The sequence below is a fragment of the Chiloscyllium plagiosum genome, chromosome 32 (assembly GCF_004010195.1).
Source record: "Chiloscyllium plagiosum isolate BGI_BamShark_2017 chromosome 32, ASM401019v2, whole genome shotgun sequence".
NCBI classification, from domain to species: Eukaryota; Metazoa; Chordata; class Chondrichthyes; order Orectolobiformes; family Hemiscylliidae; genus Chiloscyllium; species Chiloscyllium plagiosum.
The window spans coordinates 41,538,306-41,557,838 of record NC_057741.1 but is presented as its reverse complement, the minus strand read 5'-3'; the positions used below and the strand labels follow the sequence as shown (position 1 = coordinate 41,557,838).

At 44.2% G+C, this 19,533-nt stretch overlaps 1 protein-coding gene across 3 annotated transcripts in view; it reads right to left on the bottom strand.

Moving 5' to 3' along the window:
• Positions 1-1,404: 1,404 nt before the first annotated feature.
• Positions 1,405-19,533, bottom strand: part of LOC122539556 (clathrin light chain A-like) — a 51,552-nt gene continuing 33,423 nt past the window's right edge. Inside the window, exons 4-7 of one of the 3 annotated variants that reach the window (XM_043674538.1) lie at positions 15,425-15,536; positions 12,600-12,653; positions 3,373-3,408; positions 1,405-1,927 (exon numbers count right to left, since the gene is read on the bottom strand). In XM_043674538.1, coding sequence (XP_043530473.1) covers positions 1,753-1,927; positions 3,373-3,408; positions 12,600-12,653; positions 15,425-15,536 — 377 coding nt within the window. In that variant the 3' untranslated portion in view covers positions 1,405-1,752. The remainder of the gene's footprint in view (positions 1,928-3,372; positions 3,409-12,599; positions 12,654-15,424; positions 15,537-19,533) is intronic. The other 2 variants (XM_043674539.1, XM_043674540.1) reach the window with 2 other exon arrangements.

The window sequence follows — 19,533 nt, the reverse complement described above, 5'->3', positions numbered from 1 at the left end:
GAGAGGTCAGTGTAGACTAGTGTAGAGAGGTCAGTGTAGACTAGTGTAGAGAGGTCAGTGTAGACTAGTGTAGAGAGGTCAGTGTAGACTAGTGTAGAGAGGTCAGTGTAGACTAGTGTAGAGAGGTCAGTGTAGACTAGTGTAGAGAGGTCAGTGTAGACTAGTGTAGAGAGGTCAGTGTAGACTAGTGTAGAGAGGTCAGTGTAGACTAGTGTAGAGAGGTCAGTGTAGACTAGTGTAGAGAGGTCAGTGTAGACTAGTGTAGAGAGGTCAGTGTAGACTAGTGTAGAGAGGTCAGTGTAGACTAGTGTAGAGAGGTCAGTGTAGACTAGTGTAGAGAGGTCAGTGTAGACTAGTGTAGAGAGGTCAGTGTAGACTAGTGTAGAGAGGTCAGTGTAGACTACACTCACTCCCACTGCCAAACACCCCACACAGCGCTCCACTCACTCCCACTGCCAATCCCCCTACACAGCGCTCCACTCACTCCCACTGCCAATCCCCCTACACAGCGCTCCACTCACTCCCACTGCCAATCCCCCTACACAGCGCTCCACTCACTCCCACTGCCAATCCCCCTACACAGCGCTCCACTCACTCCCACTGCCAATCCCCCTACACAGCGCTCCACTCACTCCCACTGCCAATCCCCCTACACAGCGCTCCACTCACTCCCACTGCCAATCCCCCTACACAGCGCTCCACTCACTCCCACTGCCAATCCCCCTACACAGCGCTCCACTCACTCCCACTGCCAATCCCCCTACACAGCGCTCCACTCACTCCCACTGCCAATCCCCCTACACAGCGCTCCACTCACTCCCACTGCCAATCCCCCTACACAGCACACCACTCACTCCCACTGCCAACCCCATACACAGGACTCCACGCACTCCCACTGCCAACTCCCTACACAGCGCTCATCCACTCCCACTGCCAATCCCCCACACAGTGCTCCACTCAGCTCTTCAATCCTTTAATCTTCCAGTTATTTCTCTCAAGCCCTCATACAATTTATTTTTAGATTGACTGATCATTTCCTCTCTCTTAAAGTAGTTCACTTTTAATTAATTTTTAAAAAATGTTTAATCATTGTTTTGAGGCAAACAAAATACCCAATCTATTAACAGCAAGATTTCGCAAAATAATAGTCCATTCCATAATGGTGTTTGAGTGAGCAATGTTGGCTAGGATGTTGGGAGAAATATCCTTTTACAGTGTGCTAGGAGCCTGAACACCAACTTGGAAGAGGATGAGCAAAGCTCTCTCACAATGTAACTTATGTTCCAGATTCTGTGCTGAAATCCTGGACTCAGGTATGAAGTCACCACCTGCAAACTCAAAGGGAAACACCGAAGCAAGGCAATGTTTAAAAATTCTTGCAAATAAAATTCTTCCACTCTGTAATCAACATGTCAAGAAATTTTATTTCATTAGACTGATAGCAGATTTATGTTGTAGTTTTTACTATATTACAGTAAATGATATGTCTTGTACTACAGTCCTGTATTCTCAGAGCAAGAAAATCACACACATTAATTCACACAAAGCAAATAGCAAATACACAATTTAATCGACTCTGTCAGAGCTCATCACTGAGACATGTTCCTCTTTGAAAACAGTTTCAACTTGGAAGGAGGAAGGAACCACAGGCAGCAAATGTCAACACGAGCAAAACATCCCACACAATTCAGAAATGGAAGGTAATATTTCGCTGATTAGAATTTAAAGAATGCCAGCCTGACTATTTCGACTTCACTTTAGAGTCAGTGGCACTTGGCTAAGAGACATGAGAACAGATCGCATCCGTGACACATCCTTGGACACTTTGCTGGTCTTGGAGCTCAAATCACAAAGGTGTAACACATGCTCCCACTCAGAGCCCACAACAACCTCTTGACCTTCACTCACATCTGGGTCTTCAGCTGACCTGAAGCAAGATGAAAATAATTTTACTTGAGTATTATTTAGAAAGATACATTTTGTTAAAGCTTTTCACCTTGAACTCATCAGGACAATTCACAAGAATACAAAATCAAGGGGAATAATAACATTTATACTGAGAAGAAGAGAATACTGACTGACTGGCAAGTGGACTCTGATTGGTAAAAGCATTTCCACGGAAACACAATATCAATTCTGATTGACAGTTAACTGCCAGGCTTTGTTCAAATTTTAAACTAGGCAGGTTGATTTTGATTGGTCAAGGCAGTGCCCCAAGAAATGAACTAATGAATGGTTGTCACCTATTTTCTTGAGTTTTTTTTATTGAAGTTATTCCTGTTTCACCTGGTTTTAAGAAATATTTTAGATTGCTGCATCAAAATGAAACCCAGAATAAATGTTAAGATTATACAAAGGACTTCAGTACTGTACAGCCGATCCCAGTCTCACTCTTTATGTCCTCAATCTGATTGAATTCTTGAAAGAAGTAACAAAAAAAGGAGATAAAGGTGGAACAGCAAAACGTTAAAAAAAACATGGGAATGGATCCTGTTGGTGCAAATGAGTTAGAGGTTTCATCTGTCAATCAGACGTGTGGGTGATAACTGGAAAAATCCGGAAAAGGTATTGAGCAACAAGTCCAGGATACCTATCCTTCCAGATTTCCTGCCTGGAAGTTCGCTACCCCTTGTATTGACTGGAGCCAATACCATCAATAAGAATATCAGTTCTGATGAACGGTTACTGGACTCAAAATGTTAACTCTTCTTTCTCTCCACAGATGCTGCCAGACTTGCTGAGTTTCTCCAGCATTTTCTGTTTTTGTCTCAGACTTTCACCATCTGCAATTCTTTGCTTTATTAACATCATAAAGGAACTGCATAAGAAAGAATAATGGAAAAGGACAGGGAAACAAGATTTGGATCAAAGGCTTCCCTCTAAGCTGTAAATCTTACAATTAATTCCTTGAAAATTTTGATACTATTTCTGAAAATTATTTATCATAAAAAGCAAAATATGGATGCTGGAAAACTATAATAAGAAACAGAAAATTCTGGGAATACTCAGCAAGTCACACAATATCCGTTGTGAGAAAAAAGAGTTATTGTTTCAGATTGATAAGCTTTCATCAGAATGAGTTGTGACAGTAGAGGTCGCCATCTGAAATTATAAATCTGTAAACATTGATCTGTAAACAAGTACTTAGTGTGCTGCAGCAGGTGGTTGTCTGATGAAGAAGCGGTGCTCCGAAAGCTAGTGCTTCCAATTAAACCTGGTGTTGTGTGATTTTTAACTTTGTACACCCCAGTCCAACACCGGCTCCTCCTGTGTTTCTGTTAAAGGACACCCCCGGCTGAGAAACTTGCATTGTCTCATAATTGACTCCTTGACAGTTTGTACCCAGAAAGAGTTAAGAATGGTTCACTTAACTGTTGTAGGTTGTAGCAGTGTTGCTTTATGTTTGTGCTTCACAGGATATTGGAAAGCGAAAAAGGAAGAAAGAAGAGTTATATATTTGTATGTTGGAAATTATTACAGTTGAAACTTCAGAACTGTATTATGTTCAATAGTAAATAGAGACGTGTGAGCTGCAGCAGCGTAAAATTACTGATTCATGGCACTGACTTCAGGCGAATTTACACCAACAGTCAAAACCTATTCTGACCTCGATTGTTATACTTAAAATATTAACAGCAAAACTGAGTTAACTAAAAGCAGTTTTAGTTTTAAACAATAATTATATATCTCAGACACTTCCACCATCACAATAAAAAAAAGAACCCTTTGTTCTATGATTAAAAGTAAAATACATACTGGAAATCTGAAACTGAAAACAAACTGCAGCAAATACCTAGCAGGTCCTGCTGCATAAATGGAGAAAGAAATAAAATTAATAGACAGCATCTTTCAGGTAGGAATGGGGACGTTTTGTAAGTTGCATTTCTGGGCAGTTCCCCATACCTGTAGGATTTTCTGCAGGGATGTTGCCATGGGAACTGGCAGCCCTGATTTGTGGACTTGGGCAGATAGTTAATTTGATTAAGATCTCACCGGAACCTGCTGGTAAATTTCTGAGGTTAGGCAGACAACACACAAACTGGAGACAAGAGGATAATTTTTAAATATGTTCTCATCCCAGCAGCTCAATTATTGGAGCTTTGAGAAGTTTCTCTGGTATATCCTCTCATCCGCCATTAAGAAGCCATCACCAGATCACAGCCAGTGGCTTTGGTGGTGAGTTGGAGGGGACATTGGAGCCTGCTGGGATGGGTGGGTGAGTAATCCTGGCTGAGGGGTGGGGTTAGCTGTGTCAGCTGAGGCTATCCTTCATTTTTACATTTCCCTTATATTGTATATATTATATTGTACATATTATATTGTATATATTATATTGTACATATTATATTGTACATATTATGCTCCATTTGGAGGTATGTTTGCACTTTACCCACATGCCTGTGCAGCCCCTGCTCCCACTCCCAGCCAATCTGAGACACAGAGCTGAAAATGTGTTGCTGGAAAAGCGCAGCAGGTCAGGCAGCATCCAAGGAGCAGGAGAATCGATGTTTCGGGCATAAGTCCTTCTTCAGGAACAGCCCATTCTCCTGTTCCTGTTGGAGGTGTGCCACTCCTGGATCAGTGTGATGTCAGGAGCCAGAAATGGTCATGACCCCTGGCATTTTTCAAAGAGTGTAAGATTCTGCCAAGCCTTTTCTCAAAGCTGTAATGGCTAGAGGTTAATAAGGGAATCGAGGGCTATCGGGTGTAGACTGTAAAGTGATCTTAAGGCAATAATCCGATCAATTATGATATTATTGAAGGGTGGAAGATCAGGCTCGAAGGGCTGAATGGCTTCCTTTTGCTCCATAAGTTCCATATTTCAATCAGGAGCCGGGGACATGTGATGGGAAAAAATGAAAGAGATGTCTCTGATAGGATGAAGGGCGGGCAGATTAAATGGGGGAAAAAAAAGAGCTCTGATGAAATGCCCATTATTCCAATGTTAAATAATTCTGACACATTTTTGTATTTATTAAAGACTGAAATTTTACCCATTGCAATATCAGGATGCTCCACGTTAGAGAACGAGACTGTCATGAGTAAGGGAATTGGATGATATCCTAAAGAAATTTAGGGTGCAGAGTGAACAATAAGCTCACTTTATCAATTTATGGAGTTTTCAGAGATGCTACTTGCTTTATATGAATTTGTTCATGGGGTGTGGGCATTTCTGGCTGGGTCAGCATTTATTACCTGTTTATAGTTGCTGTTGAGAAGGTGGTGGTGAGATGCATTCTTGAACTGCTGCAATCCATGTGCTTAAAGTAGTCCTACAATGCCCTTAGGAAGGGCCCTCTAGGATTTTGACCCAGTGACACTGAAGGAATGACAATGTATAGGCAAGTCAGGATGGTGAGTGGCTTGGAAGGGAACTTGAAGGTTGTGGTTTTGCCAAGTTTCTGCTGCCCTTGTCCTTCTAAATGGAGTGGAAATAGGTTTGGAAGATATTGTCTATGCAGCCTTGGTGAATTTCCACAGATCATCTTGTAGATAGTACATACTCTCGTGACTGTGCATCTGTACTATCACCATATGCTTTAATGTCTTTTGTCTATTGATCTCTCAGTCATACTCACTGACTGAGCACCCAAAACTCTCTGGAGTAGAGAATTACAAAATTCATCACTGCGCCACCCCCCAAGTGAAGAAATTCTTCCTCATCTCAATCTTAAATGACCTATCCCTTATTCAGACATTAGGACCCCCTTTTCAAAACCTCTAACCTGGAGAACTGTCCTATCTATATCCACCCTGGCACCCCTTGTAAGAATTCTGTCAGCTTCAGTGAGATCACCTCTCATGCTTCAAAACTCTGGAAAATACAGACCCAGTCTCCTCATGAGACAATTCCACCGTTCCCAGTGATTAATCTGGGGAATAATTTTGGGGAATTTCTGTTGTGCTCCCTCTATGGCAAGTAAATTCTTCTTTAGATAAGAAGGTAAAACTGAACACAATCTTCCAGGTGAGGATAGAGCAAGGGTCTACACAGTTGCAGCAAGATCTGTTTATTTCTGTACTCACATTCCCATGCAATGGTTGCAATATATCTCCTGCTGTCCATATTATTTGTTGTATTTCCATGATAGGTTCAAGTGACTCATAAACAAGAACATTCAGTTCTCTTCCAACACCAGCACTTCCAAACTGTCACCATTCAAGAACTCTCACCATTTTCTGTTGATTTTAACAAAGTGAATCACTTCACACGCCATATTTTTGCTCATTTATTAAACCTGTCCGAGTTCAACTGAGGTTTCTATCTACCTCACAACTTACACTCCTAGCTAGTTTTGGAAATATTACCTTTGGTCCCAACATCCAGACTGTGAATAGCTGTGAACCTGGCACTGATTCTGTCAGTAACCCTGTAACAGTAAGAGCCTGCCATCCTCACAATGTTATGTTTATCCATAGTCTTCAGTTTCTGTCTGTTAACCAACTCTCAATCCCTACTTGCACAGTACCCCAATCCCTTATGCTCTGATTTTGTTTAATTTTGTTGTGCAGGTCCTTAACGAAAGCTTTCTGAAAATCCAAATACACCATTTCCACTTGTTCTTCTTTCTCTCTGCCACAAGTAACATCCTCAAAAATTCTGTCCTTTGTCAAATATGATTTTTCTTTCCTAAATCCATGTTGACTCTGTCAAGTTTTGTCATACTTCTCTAAGTGGTAAAAACAATGACTGCAGATGCTGGAAACCAAATTCTGGATTAGTGGTGCTGGAAGAGCACAGCAGTTCAGGCAGCATCCAAGGAGCAGCAAAATCGACGTTTCAGGCAAAAGACCTTCATCAGGAATCTCTAAGTGTCCAGTTATCACATGGATTTTGACATTTCTTTCCTACTTCCAATAATCTGATAGATCTGTCATTCTCCATTCTTCCTTTCCACCGCTTAAATAGTGGGGTTACATTTGCTACTTTCCAATCTTCAGGAACATTTCTAGGATCGACAGAATTATATACTATCTATGTAGCCACCTTCCTGCTACACTCTGGCATGGAGCTGATCTAGTTCAGGAATTTATCATCTTCAAACCCGATAAGCTTTCAAAGGCTCCCATTTTTAAAATTCTCTTGTGGAATGTGGGTGTCACTGGCTAGCCAGCATTTATTACGTGTCTTTAATCGCTCTTTGAGAAGGTGGTGGTGAGCTGTCTTTTTGAACTGCAATACGAGTCATTGCTTGTATACCATCAAATCTTTGATTGCATTTTTTTCAAATCAAGAATAGCCAACATGCCCCTCAAACTTTCATGGTTTCTCTCTCTCAGCTTTGTCTAGAGTGGGAGAGGAGAGTGTAGGAGGAGGAAATCAGAGTGGGGCAACCGGTGAGTGGGGAGAAGGAGAGAAGAATGGGAACAGAGAGGGCAAACTTGGGATAGTGAAATGGGAGAGGGAAGGGGGTAATGGTGCAGAAGTGTGTGGGGGGGGATTGAAAGTGGGGAGAGGAGAGAGATTCTCAGGTTCATTGAGTCATACAGCGCAGAAAAGGCTCTTTGGCCCATTGAGTCTGCACCAACATAACTACCACCTGTTTAGGAAGCACCTGCTGATAGTGCTGGATAGGTTTATCCCACTGAGGCAAGGAAGGGATGGTAGGGTGAAGGTACCTTGGGTGACAAGTGATGTGGAATATCTAGTCAAGAGGAAGAAGGAAGCTTACTTAGATTGAGGCAAGGATCAGAAAGGGCTTTAGAGGGCTATAAGGAAGGCAGGAAGGAACTTAAGAATGGACTTAGAAGGGGGCATGAAAAAGCCTTAGCTGGCAGGATTATGGAAAACTCTAAGGTAATCTACACTTATATGAGGAACAAGAGAATGGCCAGAGTGAGGGTAGAGCTGACCGGGGTAGGGAAGGGAACTTCCGGCTGGAGTTGGAGGAGGTCCTTAACGAATACTTTGCTTCAGTATTCACTACTGAGAGGGACTTTGACATTTATAAGGACAGCGTGAAACTGACTGACATGCTAGAACAGGTTGATGTTAAGAAAGAGGATATGTTGAAAATTGGGATATACCCAAGGTTACTACAGGAAACGAAGGAAGAGATTGCTGCACTTTTGGCGATGATCTTTGCATCCTCACTGTCCACTGGAGTATTGCCAGATGATTGGAGGGCAGCGAATGTTATTCCCTTGTTCAAGAAAGGGAATAAGGATAATCCTGGGAATTACAGACCAATCTGTCCTACATCAGTGGTGGGCAAAGTACTGGACAGGATTCTGACAGGATTTATAGTTACACAGAAAACCATAGTTTGATTATAGATACTCTGCAGGGCTTTGTGAGGGGCAGGTCATGCCTCACAAACCTTATTGGATTTCTTGAGGATGTGACAAAACACATTGATGAAGGTCGAGCAGTGGATGTGATGTACATGGATTTTAGCAAGGCGCTTGATAAGATTCCCCATGGTAGGCTCATTCAAAAAGTAAGGAGGTATGGGATACAGGGAAATTTGGCTGTCTGGATACAGAATTGACTGGTCCATAGAAGACAGAGGGTGGGTGGTAGATGGAAAGTATTCAGCCTGGAGCTTCGCGACCAGTGGTATTCCGCAGGGATCTGTTCTGGGAACTCTGCTCATTGTGATTTTTATAAATGACTTGAATGAGGAAGTGGAAGGATGGGTTAGTAAGTTTGCTGATGACACCAAAGTTGGTACAATTGTGGATATTGTGAAGGGCTGTTGTAGTTGCAACGGGACATTGACAGGATGCAGAGCTGGGCTGGGACGTGGCAGATGGAATTCAACCTAGAAAAGCGTGAAGTGATTCACTTTGGAAGGTGGGATTTGAATACAGAATACAGGGTTAAAGGCGGGATTCTTGGAGGAACAGAAGGATCTCGGGGTACATGTCCATAGATCCCACAAAGTTGCCACTCAAGTTCATAGGGTTGTTAAGAAGGCGTATTGGTTTTCATTAGTAGGGTTATTGAGTTAAAGAGCCGCAAGATTATGCTGTAGCTCTATAAAGCCCTGGCTAGACCACACTTGGAATATTGTGCTCAGTTCTGGTCACCTCATTATAGGAAGGATAGAGAAGCTTTACAGATGATGAGGAGATTACCAGGATGCTGCCTGGATTGAAGGGCATGGACTGAAGGAAGGTTGCGGGAGCTAGGGCTTTTCTCATTGGAGCAAAGAAGGATGAGAGGTGACTTACTAGAGATGTACAACATGTTGAGAGACATAGATAGAGTCGATTGCTACATACTTTTCCCCATGGCAGAAATGTCTATCATGAAAGGGATATAATTTTAAGGTGATTGGAGGAAGGTTTAGGGGCAATGTCAGAGGTAGGTTCTTTACACAGAGAGTGGTCGGTGCGTGGAACGCATTGCCAACGGTGGTAATAGAGTCAGATACATTAGGGGCATTTAAGCGACTTTGGGTAGGCATATGGAAGTTAATACAATGAACAGTATGTAAGTTAGTCAGATCTTAGAGTAGATCTTAGAGTAGGTAGACTAATATGGACAGCCAAAGGGCTTGTACTGTGCTGTACTGTTTTATGTTTTCTGTTCTATATTCACCTAAAGGTGCAGTAATCCCAATTTCCTGCACTTGTCCGACATCTTTGAATTTGATGTGCTCATCCAAATATTTTTAGAGCTTGTAAGGTTTCCGGCCTTCATTATTTTCCAAAGCAATGCATTCCAGATTCCCATCACCTGCTGAGTGAAAAACGTTTTTCCCAAATCACCTCTGAATTTCCTGCCCCTTACTTAAAACAGTGTTCTCTCAGGATTGACCCTTCACCTAAGGTGAATAGCTGCTCCTTATGCACCCTGTCCATATCCCTCAATCATGTCCCCCCTCAGTCTTCTCAGTTGTAATAAACAATCCAAGCCTATCTAGTCTCTCGTTATACTCCATCCCAGGAAGCATCCTGGTGAACCTCCTCTGTAGCCCGTCTCGTGCTATCATATCCGTCCCATAGTGAAGTGACCAGACTGTACACAGTACTCCAGCTGTGACCTAACCAACGCTCTGTACAACTCCAGAATTACCTCCATGCTCTTATACTCTATGTCATGACTGATGAAAGTAAGTGTTCCATATGCCTTCTTAACTACCCTATTCACGTGCTCGGTTGACTTCAGGGATCTGTGAATAATTTCCCCAAAATCCTGCTATTTCTTTAAGCTATCCAGTGTCCTGCCATTCAATAAATACTCCCTCATCTTGTTGTTGTTTCCTCACACTTGTCAGGGTTAAATACCATCTGCCACTGGTCTGTCCTCCTGACCAACCTACAATCTATCTTCCTGGAACCTACAACCTTCTTTGCTATTAACCACTCTACCAATGTTGGTCTTGTATGCAAATCTGCTGAACATTCCTCCCACATTTTCATCCATATCATTTCTGTATATAACAAACAAGAAGAGTCCTGGTACTAGCCTCCAGTCACTCAAACAGCATTCTCCTACTACTCTCTGGTGTTCTGTTAATAAGCCACTTTCTGATCCATCTCACCATGTTTCCCTGAATTCCATGTGCTTTAACCTTCTCAATCAGGTGGGACCTTGTCAAAACTTTTGCTAAAATCCACATAAAATACAGCAACTGAACTCCCCTCACTTGCTTGATCACATTTTCAAATAATTCTAACAAAGTTGTTAGGCATGACCTCCCTCTGATAAAGCCATGTTGACGATCCCAAATTTAATTCATTCCTTCAGATGAAACAAGAGTGGGGGAGTTCTCATAATCACAGGGGAAGTCTCACATCATACACAATCAATAAAATCGTTAACTATGATAATTTGTTATTGTCAGTTGTTAAGTGACCTGGTGTGCAAAATGTGAAAGGAACTGCTCTCAGGTCAAAAACCAGAAGAAGCAGATTTGTGTTAAGAGCTGGGGGGGGAATGACTGGGTGTGAAATACAGCATGGTGAGAGGAGGTGATGAGAGAAATTACATTTTATGCACAACGTTCATAATGGGCTGCTGGCAAGTACAGTGGAAGCTGATTCAATGGGAATTTGCAAAAGAATATGACAAAATCTTTAAAAGAGCAAAGTTGTAGATCCGTGGCATAAACAGCAAAGGGGAACAGAGATAACCAAATAGCTCTACCGGTGAGCTAACACAAGCACAAACACATAATGACCATTTCCGACGTAGGCACAGTGGTTAGCACTGCTGCCTCACAGCACCAGAGACCTGGGTTCAATTCTCCCCCTCAGGCGACTGACTGTGTGGAGTTTGCACATTCTCCCCGTGTCTGCGTGGGTTTCCTCCGGGTGCTCCGGTTTCCTCCCACACTCCAAAGATGTGCAGGTTAGGGTGGATTGGCCATGCTAAATTGCCCGTAGTGTTAGGTGAAGGGGTAAATGTAGGGGAATGGGTCTGGGTGGGTTGCTCTTCAGAGGATCAGTGTGGACTTGTTGGGCCGAAGGGCCTGTTTCCACACTGTAAGTAATCTAATCTAATCTTAAAATTGTAATCTATAATGTAAGACTATGATTTCACCTCATTTTCTAACATTGCACCTGAATCTGTTTTGAGGGCAAGGTGTGGAATAGTTTTCAGAAACTGAAGGAGCTGGTCCCTGACATTGCAGTGAAACACCTAATCCACCAAACTATCTAACTGATTGACCCTTGTCTATTAGATATAATGGAGTTCATAGCTGTTCCAGGATGATGTTACTGATATTTCCAGCTGACACTTATGGACAGATTAACTTGGCTTTTGCAGTGTTTTATATTCAGGTGTCAGTCATTCCCAATTTTCTGTAAACACCATTTTTTTCATGAGATGTGGGTGTCACTGGCTAGCCAGCATTTACTGCCCATCCCTAATTGCCCTTTGTGAAGGTGGTGGTGACTGCTTTCTTTAACCACTGCAGTCCATTTGGCAAGGGTGGACCACAATACTATTAGGGAGGGAATTCCAGGAATCGGAGTGAATGAATTTTGAAATTTCACAATGCGTACTCAATAAATGCACTGAATAACAATTTCATAACGTTTTCTAACAAATTAGAAAGAATAACTTAAAAGATAAACTTGAAATTATATAACTCAAACACGGTGGCTCAGTGGTCAGGGACCCGGGTTCAATTCAGCCTCGGGCGACTGTCTGTGTGGAGTTTGTACTGGGTGCTCTAGTTTCCTCCCACAGTCTAAAGATGTGCAAATTAGGTGAATTGGTCATGCTAAATTGCATATAATGTTCAGGGATGTGTAGGTTAGGTGCATTAGTCAGGGGTAAATGTAGAGTAGTAGAGTGGGGAAACGGGTCTAGGTGGGTTATTTTTGGCATGGATTGGTTGGGCCAAATGGCCTGTTTCCACACTGTAGGGATTTTACAATTCTATGATTTTAACTCAGGGTCAAGAGTTCTACTGCTGAGCCAAAAATACCATCTTTTGTTTGGTCTGTACATGGTAAATCTGGTGACTTAGTTGAACAAAACTGAAAATTAACTTGAACACTCTATTCCCTAATATTCAGCAATCTGCAGTTAAGTCAAATGTGGCAGAACATCGTCAAAGCAAAAGCAAATACATTTCACAAAGAATTGCTCAAGAGGTGAAAATAGAAAGAGGAAAATATTAAGAAGAGAAACATACACATAGCCAATCACATCGGCGAAGGGTTGTTTGTAGAAAGCCTCATCCAGAATCCTAGAATCGAAAGGTTGGTGGTGTAATCCACAGACAGCAGCATTCAGAGAGAGATCAGATGCAAGATAAAGGTGAGGCACAACACAACCAGAACAAACATAGAGTTACTTGTAAAGACCTGAAATTCCTGGGCCTGGAGAAAGTGGCAGGTGGGAATGCCTAGATCTAGTTGCACCCAGTTGATTAAAATAGAATTGAGGTGGAGGATTCCCAACTCCTTTGGGTTTCTGACATAATGTCTACCCTAAAGTCCAGTCATGAAGGATGGGGATAGGAAAAGTGAAGAGGTAGTTTCACTAGAGTAATGTGGCATCCCACATTGGTCTTTTCCTGTCCATTTTGTAGCAAATTTACTTTTTGAATTCAGCAGAGACAATTGGTAAGAGTGCTTACAGATTAAAATACTGCCCCCTCACCACACCTTTGGCTGAGCTTCGGTGCAAACTTCCTTTTAGTAAGTTAATCCATAGGTGTGTAATAAGATCTCGGAGAAGGTTGATTAAAAAAAAACTATGAAGTAGGAATGAGAGGGCTTGTGTTGTTAAACTTAAGAAGGTGCAGAAAAGACTTACAAGGATGTTGCCAGCACTGGAGGGTTTGAGTTTTAGGGAGAGGCTGAATAAACTGGGGCTACTTTCCCCGGAACATTGCAGGCCGAGGTGTGACCTTATAGAGGTTTATAAAATCATGAGGGGCATGGACAGGGTGAATAGTCAAGATCTTTTTCTGAGAGTGGGGGTGTCCAAAACTAGACGGCATAGGTTTAAGATGAGAGGGGAAAGTTTTAAAAAGGACCTGAGGCATACCTTTCCCATGCAGAGGGTGATGGGTGTATGGAACGAGCTGCCAGAGGAAGTGGTGGAGACTAGTACAATTACAACATCTAAATGGCACCTGAATGGGTACATGAATAATAAGGGTTTAGAGGGATATGGGCCAAATGGTGGCAAATGGGATTGGGTCAAACTGGGATATCTGGTTGGAGCGGGCAAGTTGGACTGAAGAGCCTGTTCCCGTGCTGTACATCTCTATAATACCCTGAATGCATCTGGGACTCTGGCAGCCTACAGCACAATAGCAAGGAAGGATGGTTTATTAAAGCAGCAGAATATTTACAGAGGAAGCTCAGCCATCTTAAATTTAGAGACATCACTGATGGTTAATTCAGGATGATAATGTGTCAAATTCTACAGGTTATGATAAAAGAGAGTAGTAGATTCTACGTTGGAGAATTCCCTGAACATCAATTAGTGAATAGAAGCCTGTTCTTCTAAAATCAAGCTAAACAAACATAAAAACCAGGCAAGAACATATTGGCTGGAAACAGTGAGTGTGTGCAGAGACTCTCAAATTATTCTAAGTAAATCACAGAATTAAGAAGAAAACTGATTGCATTGCATGACCCTGCTTTTCCATAGATGCTGCTTGGTTCTCAGATAGGGCACGGGATGGACCAGTTACATGCAGCTGAGATCAGTCAGAGGGGTGATAAGCTGCTGCCAACAGTGGGAATGTGAACTCAGATGGTGACTAGTCAGTAGCACTGCCAAGCTGAATGCAATGGTTGATGTAATGAGGGGGCAAGTAGACATATGTCAACCAAGTCGAAACTGAAAACTTCTGTGAATTTGGCTCAAAGATCATGTATCTTTAGGCAAAGTCTGATTCACAAGCAAGTGATTCAATCATTAATAAAGACCAACAGAGTTTTTTTTTTAAATCACAGGACATAAGCATTGTAGGGTAGGCCAGCATTAATCGCCCTGGAGATGGGAGCAGTGGGGAGGGTGTCTTCTATGAGCACTGCTTTGTTTAGTGTGTTTCCCTTCCTGATAAACTGGGAAACACTTTCCCTCATTAGCTCTACGATTTCATCAGAAAGGCAAAGAACTGGTCAAACAAATCAAATGAGGGAAGTGAGAATCTGCAACCATAAATGTATAAACTTAAACTACATATATTACCGTATAAACTACATATATTACCGTAGGCCACAATTCAAAGATTGATCACACATTAGGAAAGTTGTGAGGAGCCTTGAGAGGTTGTAGAGGAGATTTACCAGAATGATTCCAGGGATGGAACATTTTAGCCACTAGGTTCATTTGGAGAAATCTGGCCTGTTTTCCTTTGACCAAAGAAGTCATGGACATCTACAGCACAGAAAAACAGCACCTTCGCCCGCTGAGTCTGCTCCAGTCAGAAACAACCACCTAACTGTGCAAATCCGATTTTCCAGCACTTGGCACATAGCTTTGTATATCTTTGCATCACAAATGTATATCTAAATACTTCTTAAATGATATGACGGTTTCTGCCTCTCCCCTCCTGAGTTCTAGATTCCCACCATCCTCTGGGTGAACACATTTTCATCACATTCCCCCTAAACCTCCTGCCTCTTCCCAAAGAAACATTTGAGGCTAGAGTTCAATTGAAAATTTGTAAAGTTACATGAATAGATTTATGATTGGAAGGGAAATGAATGAATATAAACCATGGCAGGTATATAGAGCTAAGGTCAAATTGAATGACAGTACAGGTTTGAAGGGTTGAATGGCCTCCTCCCAGTCTCATGTTCCTTACTGAATTATTTACTTATTCTTTTAAACTGACATTTCAGAACATAATTCCTTTTTAATAGTTGGATAAAATCTTTCCATTCAAAAGCAAAATAAATTGGCAAAATGTTAAGACAGGACAGTGTACCACTCCCACCAGTGGGTTTACTGTTTGATACATGACAATATGAGCTCTCGGCAATACAGGAATACCTGTTATTAGTTTTCATTTCTTCGAGGTGCTCTGCTTGTTGTATGTACCAATCTTCCAAATCTTTCTTTGCTTTCTCCCTCCATTCTACTTCTGCTTCACGAGAGTGGGCATCTAAGAAGTTCAAAGGTAAGAATAATTCCTTTTTCTAGCGTTTATTGGGATTAGGATTCCATTGTTGTCACGGGGTTATTACACAGACAGGACTAAATGTGATTGCTGTAAAAATTCATACCTGTTGATTACAATGCAGGCAGACATGAATTTGCTGCTTACTCATTTCAACTGTGTCCGTACCCAGAGTCAAAGAGTGTGGTGCTGGTAAAGCACGGCCAGTCAGGCAGCATTGAGGAGCAGGAGAAGCCACGTTTCAAGAATAAGCTCTTCATCAGGAATGAGAGAGAGCCTCAAGGAGGCTGAGAGATAAATGGGGTAGGGTGGGGCTGGTGATGATGAAGATGATGGGGATGATGATGAACAGCACATGCTTGAAACGTTAACTCTTCTGTTCCTCTGATGCTGCCTGACCTGCTGTGCTTTTCCAGCACTGCACTTTCCAACTCTGATCTCCAGCATCTGTAGTCCTCCATTTCTCCCTGTGTCGGCATCCAATCAATTTCAATGACACTGTCGATTACCTGTATACATTGGCAAGGGGCAGTCACATTGGTGGTCAGCACCATCTCAAACTAGTCTATATCTCTTGAAAGAAAGGACATTGCAATTATGCAGGAATGACTTTGATCAGGGAAACACTGATGGGAGGGTTTCATGGGAGATGGCACTGCATGGAGGTCTTGGTGAAAGGGCATAATGAAGGGGAGGGCTTCAGTGCCTGAGTGAAAGATGGTGATAATAACTGTATCATGGATTGAAGCTTTTGTCCTGTTACTGAAATCTTTGATGTTAAGGATCCCATTGCAGAATGTTTGGAAGAATTCTCTGGAACTCCCCAATTTTACAATCATTTTCCCTTGCCATCAAGGCCAACATTCCATTTGACTTCCTGATTACATGCTGTATCATGAAACTAACATCTTCTGATTAATGTACCAGAACACCTAAGTCCCTCTGCACACACCAAGTTTTCCAATTCCTCACCATTTAAATAATACATTGCTTTTCTATTTTTCATGCCAAAATGGACAAGTTCACAATTTCTCCCATCTGACAACCTTTTACACACTCACTGTCTATAACCATTTGCAGACTCTCCAACTCCTCTTGACAACACATTAATGTCCTTCAGGGAAGGAAATCTGAGATCCTCATCTGGAGTCTGGCCTGTATGTGATTCCAGACCCACAGCAATGTTGTTGACTCCCAACTGCCCTCTGAAATAGCCTAGCAAGCCACTCAGTCATATCAATCCCTACAAAGTCTCAACAAAGAAATGAAGGACCAGCTCACATTGACCTAGGCACCAGAAAACGGAACAGCAGAAACAACCCTGTTAATCCTGGAAAGTTCTCCTGACTAACATCTGGGAAGTGGTGTCAAAATTGGGAGAGCTGTCTCACAGACTAATAAAGCAACAATCTGACACAGTCATACTCATGGAACCATACCTGACATGCCCTAGGAACCACCATTACCATCCCTGGATATATCCTATCCCATTGAAAGGACAGACCAAGCAGAGGTGACTGCACAGTCAGGAGGGAGTTGCCTTGAGAGTCCTCAACATTGACTCCAGGCCTCATGACGTCTCATGGCTTCAGGTTAAACATGGGCAAGGAAACCCGCTGCTAATTACCATGTTCCGTCCTTCCTCAGCAGATAAATCGGTACTCCTCCATTTTGAGCAACATTTAGAGGAAGCACTGAGGATGGTAACGGCACAAAATGTATTCTGGTTGGGAGAGTGGCTCGGCAGCAGCACTACAGATGGAGCTGGTCGGGTCCTAAAGGATACAACTACCAGGGTGTGGGTCTGCAGCAGATGGTGAGGGAACCAACAAGGAGGAAAGACAAACTTTGAGCTCATCCTTATCAACCTGCCAGCTCCAGGTGCATCTGTCCATGGCAGTGTAAATAAGAGTCACCACAGCACAGTCCTTGTGAAGACAAAGTCTCACCTTCACATTGAGAATAACCTCCATCGTGTTGTGTGGTATTATTATGAGTGGGCCATCAACAGGAGCAGACTTGGACTCCAACATAATCTGTAACCTCATGAACTGACATTTCCCCCACTCAACCATTACCAACAAGCCAGGGCATCAACCCTGGCTCAATGGAGACTACAGGAGGGCATGCCAGAAGCAGCACCAGGCATACTTATAAATGATGTGTCAACTGGGTGAAACTACCAAACAAGACAAAATGTGTGCTAAACAGCATAAACAGCAAGGGACAGAGTCATCGAGGTGTACAGCACTCTATGAAATAGATTCGGTGGTCCAACTCATCCATGCTGACCAGATATCCTAAATTAATCTAATCCCATTTGCTAGCATTTGGCCCATATACTTCTAAACTCTTCCTATTCATTTACCAATCCAGATGCCTTTTAAACGTTGTAATTGTACCAGCCTCAAGTGGTCCCACAACTAATGGATCAGAGCGAGGGGAACCCCGAGTCCCAGAGCGAGGGGAACCCCGAATCCCAGAGCAGAGCGAGGGGAACCCCGAGTCCCAGAGTAGAGCGAGGGGGAAACCCCGAGTCCCAGAGCAGAGTGAGGGGGGAACCCTGAGTCCCAGAGCAGAGTGAGGGGGAACCCAAGTCCCAGAGCAGAGCGAGGGGGGAACCCCGAGTACCAGAGCAGAGCGAGGGGGGATCCCCGAGTCCCAGAGCAGAGTGAGTGGGGAACCCAAGTCCCAGAGCGAGGGGATCCCCAAGTCCCAGAGCAGAGCGAGGGGGGAACCCCGTGTCCAAGAGCAGAGTGAGGGGGAAACCCCGAGTCCCAGAGCAGAGTGAGGGGGGAAACCTGAGTCCCAGAGCAGAGTGAGGGAGGAACCCCGAGTCCCAGAGCAGAGTGAGGGGGAACCCAAGTCCCAGAGCAGAGCAAGGGGGGAACCCCGAGTCCCAGAGCAGAGTGAGGGGGGAACCCTGAGTCCCAGAGCAGAGCGAGGGGGGAACCCTGAGTCCCAGAGGAGAGCGAGGGGGAACCCAGAGTCCCAGAGCAGAGCGAGGGGGAACCCAGAGTCTCAGAGCGAGGGGGAACCCTCAGTCCCAGAGCAGAGCGAGGGGAAACCCCAAAACCCAGAGCAGAGCGAGGGGGGTACCCCAGGTCCCAGAGCGAGGGGGGAACCCCCAGTCCCAGAGCAGAGTGAGGGGAAACCCCGAGTCCCAGAGTGAGTGGGAAGCCCTGAGTCCCAGAGCGAGGGGGAAGCCCTGAGTCCCAGAGCAGAGCGAGTGGGGAACCCCGAGACCCAGAGCAGAGTGAGGGGGGAGCCCTGAGTCCCAGAGCAGAGCGAGGGGGGAACCCTGAGTCCCAGAGCAGAGCGAGTGGGGAACCCCGAGTCCCAGAGTGAGTGGGGAACCCCGAGTCTCAGAGTGACTGGGGAACCCCAAGTTCCACAGTGAGGGGGAACACCGAGTCCCAGAGCAGAGTGATGGAGAACCCCGAGTCCCAGAGCGAGGGGGATCCCCAAATCCCAGAGCAGAGCGAGGTGGGGGAACCCAGAGTCCCAGAGCAGAGCGAGGGGGGAACCCCGGGTCCCATGGCGAGGGGGAACCTCCAGTCCCAGAGCAGAGCGAGGGGAACCCCGAGTCCCAGAGCAGAGCGAGTGGGGAACCCCAAGTTCCACAGTGAGGGGGAACCCCGAAGCCCAGAGCAGAGCAAGGGGGGAAACCCCGAGACCCAGAGCAGAGCGAGGTGGGGGAACCCCGAGTCCCAGAGCAGAGCGAGTGGGGAACCCCGAGTCCCAGAGTGAGTGGGGAACCCCGAGTCTCAGAGTGACTGGGGAACCCCAAGTTCCACAGTGAGGGGGAACACCGAGTCCCAGAGCAGAGTGATGGAGAACCCCGAGTCCCAGAGCGAGGGGGATCCCCAAATCCCAGAGCAGAGCGAGGTGGGGGAACCCCGAGTCCCAGAGCAGAGCGAGGGGGGAACCCTGAGTCCCAGAGCGAAGGGAAAACCCCAAGTCCCAGAGCAGAGCGAGGGGG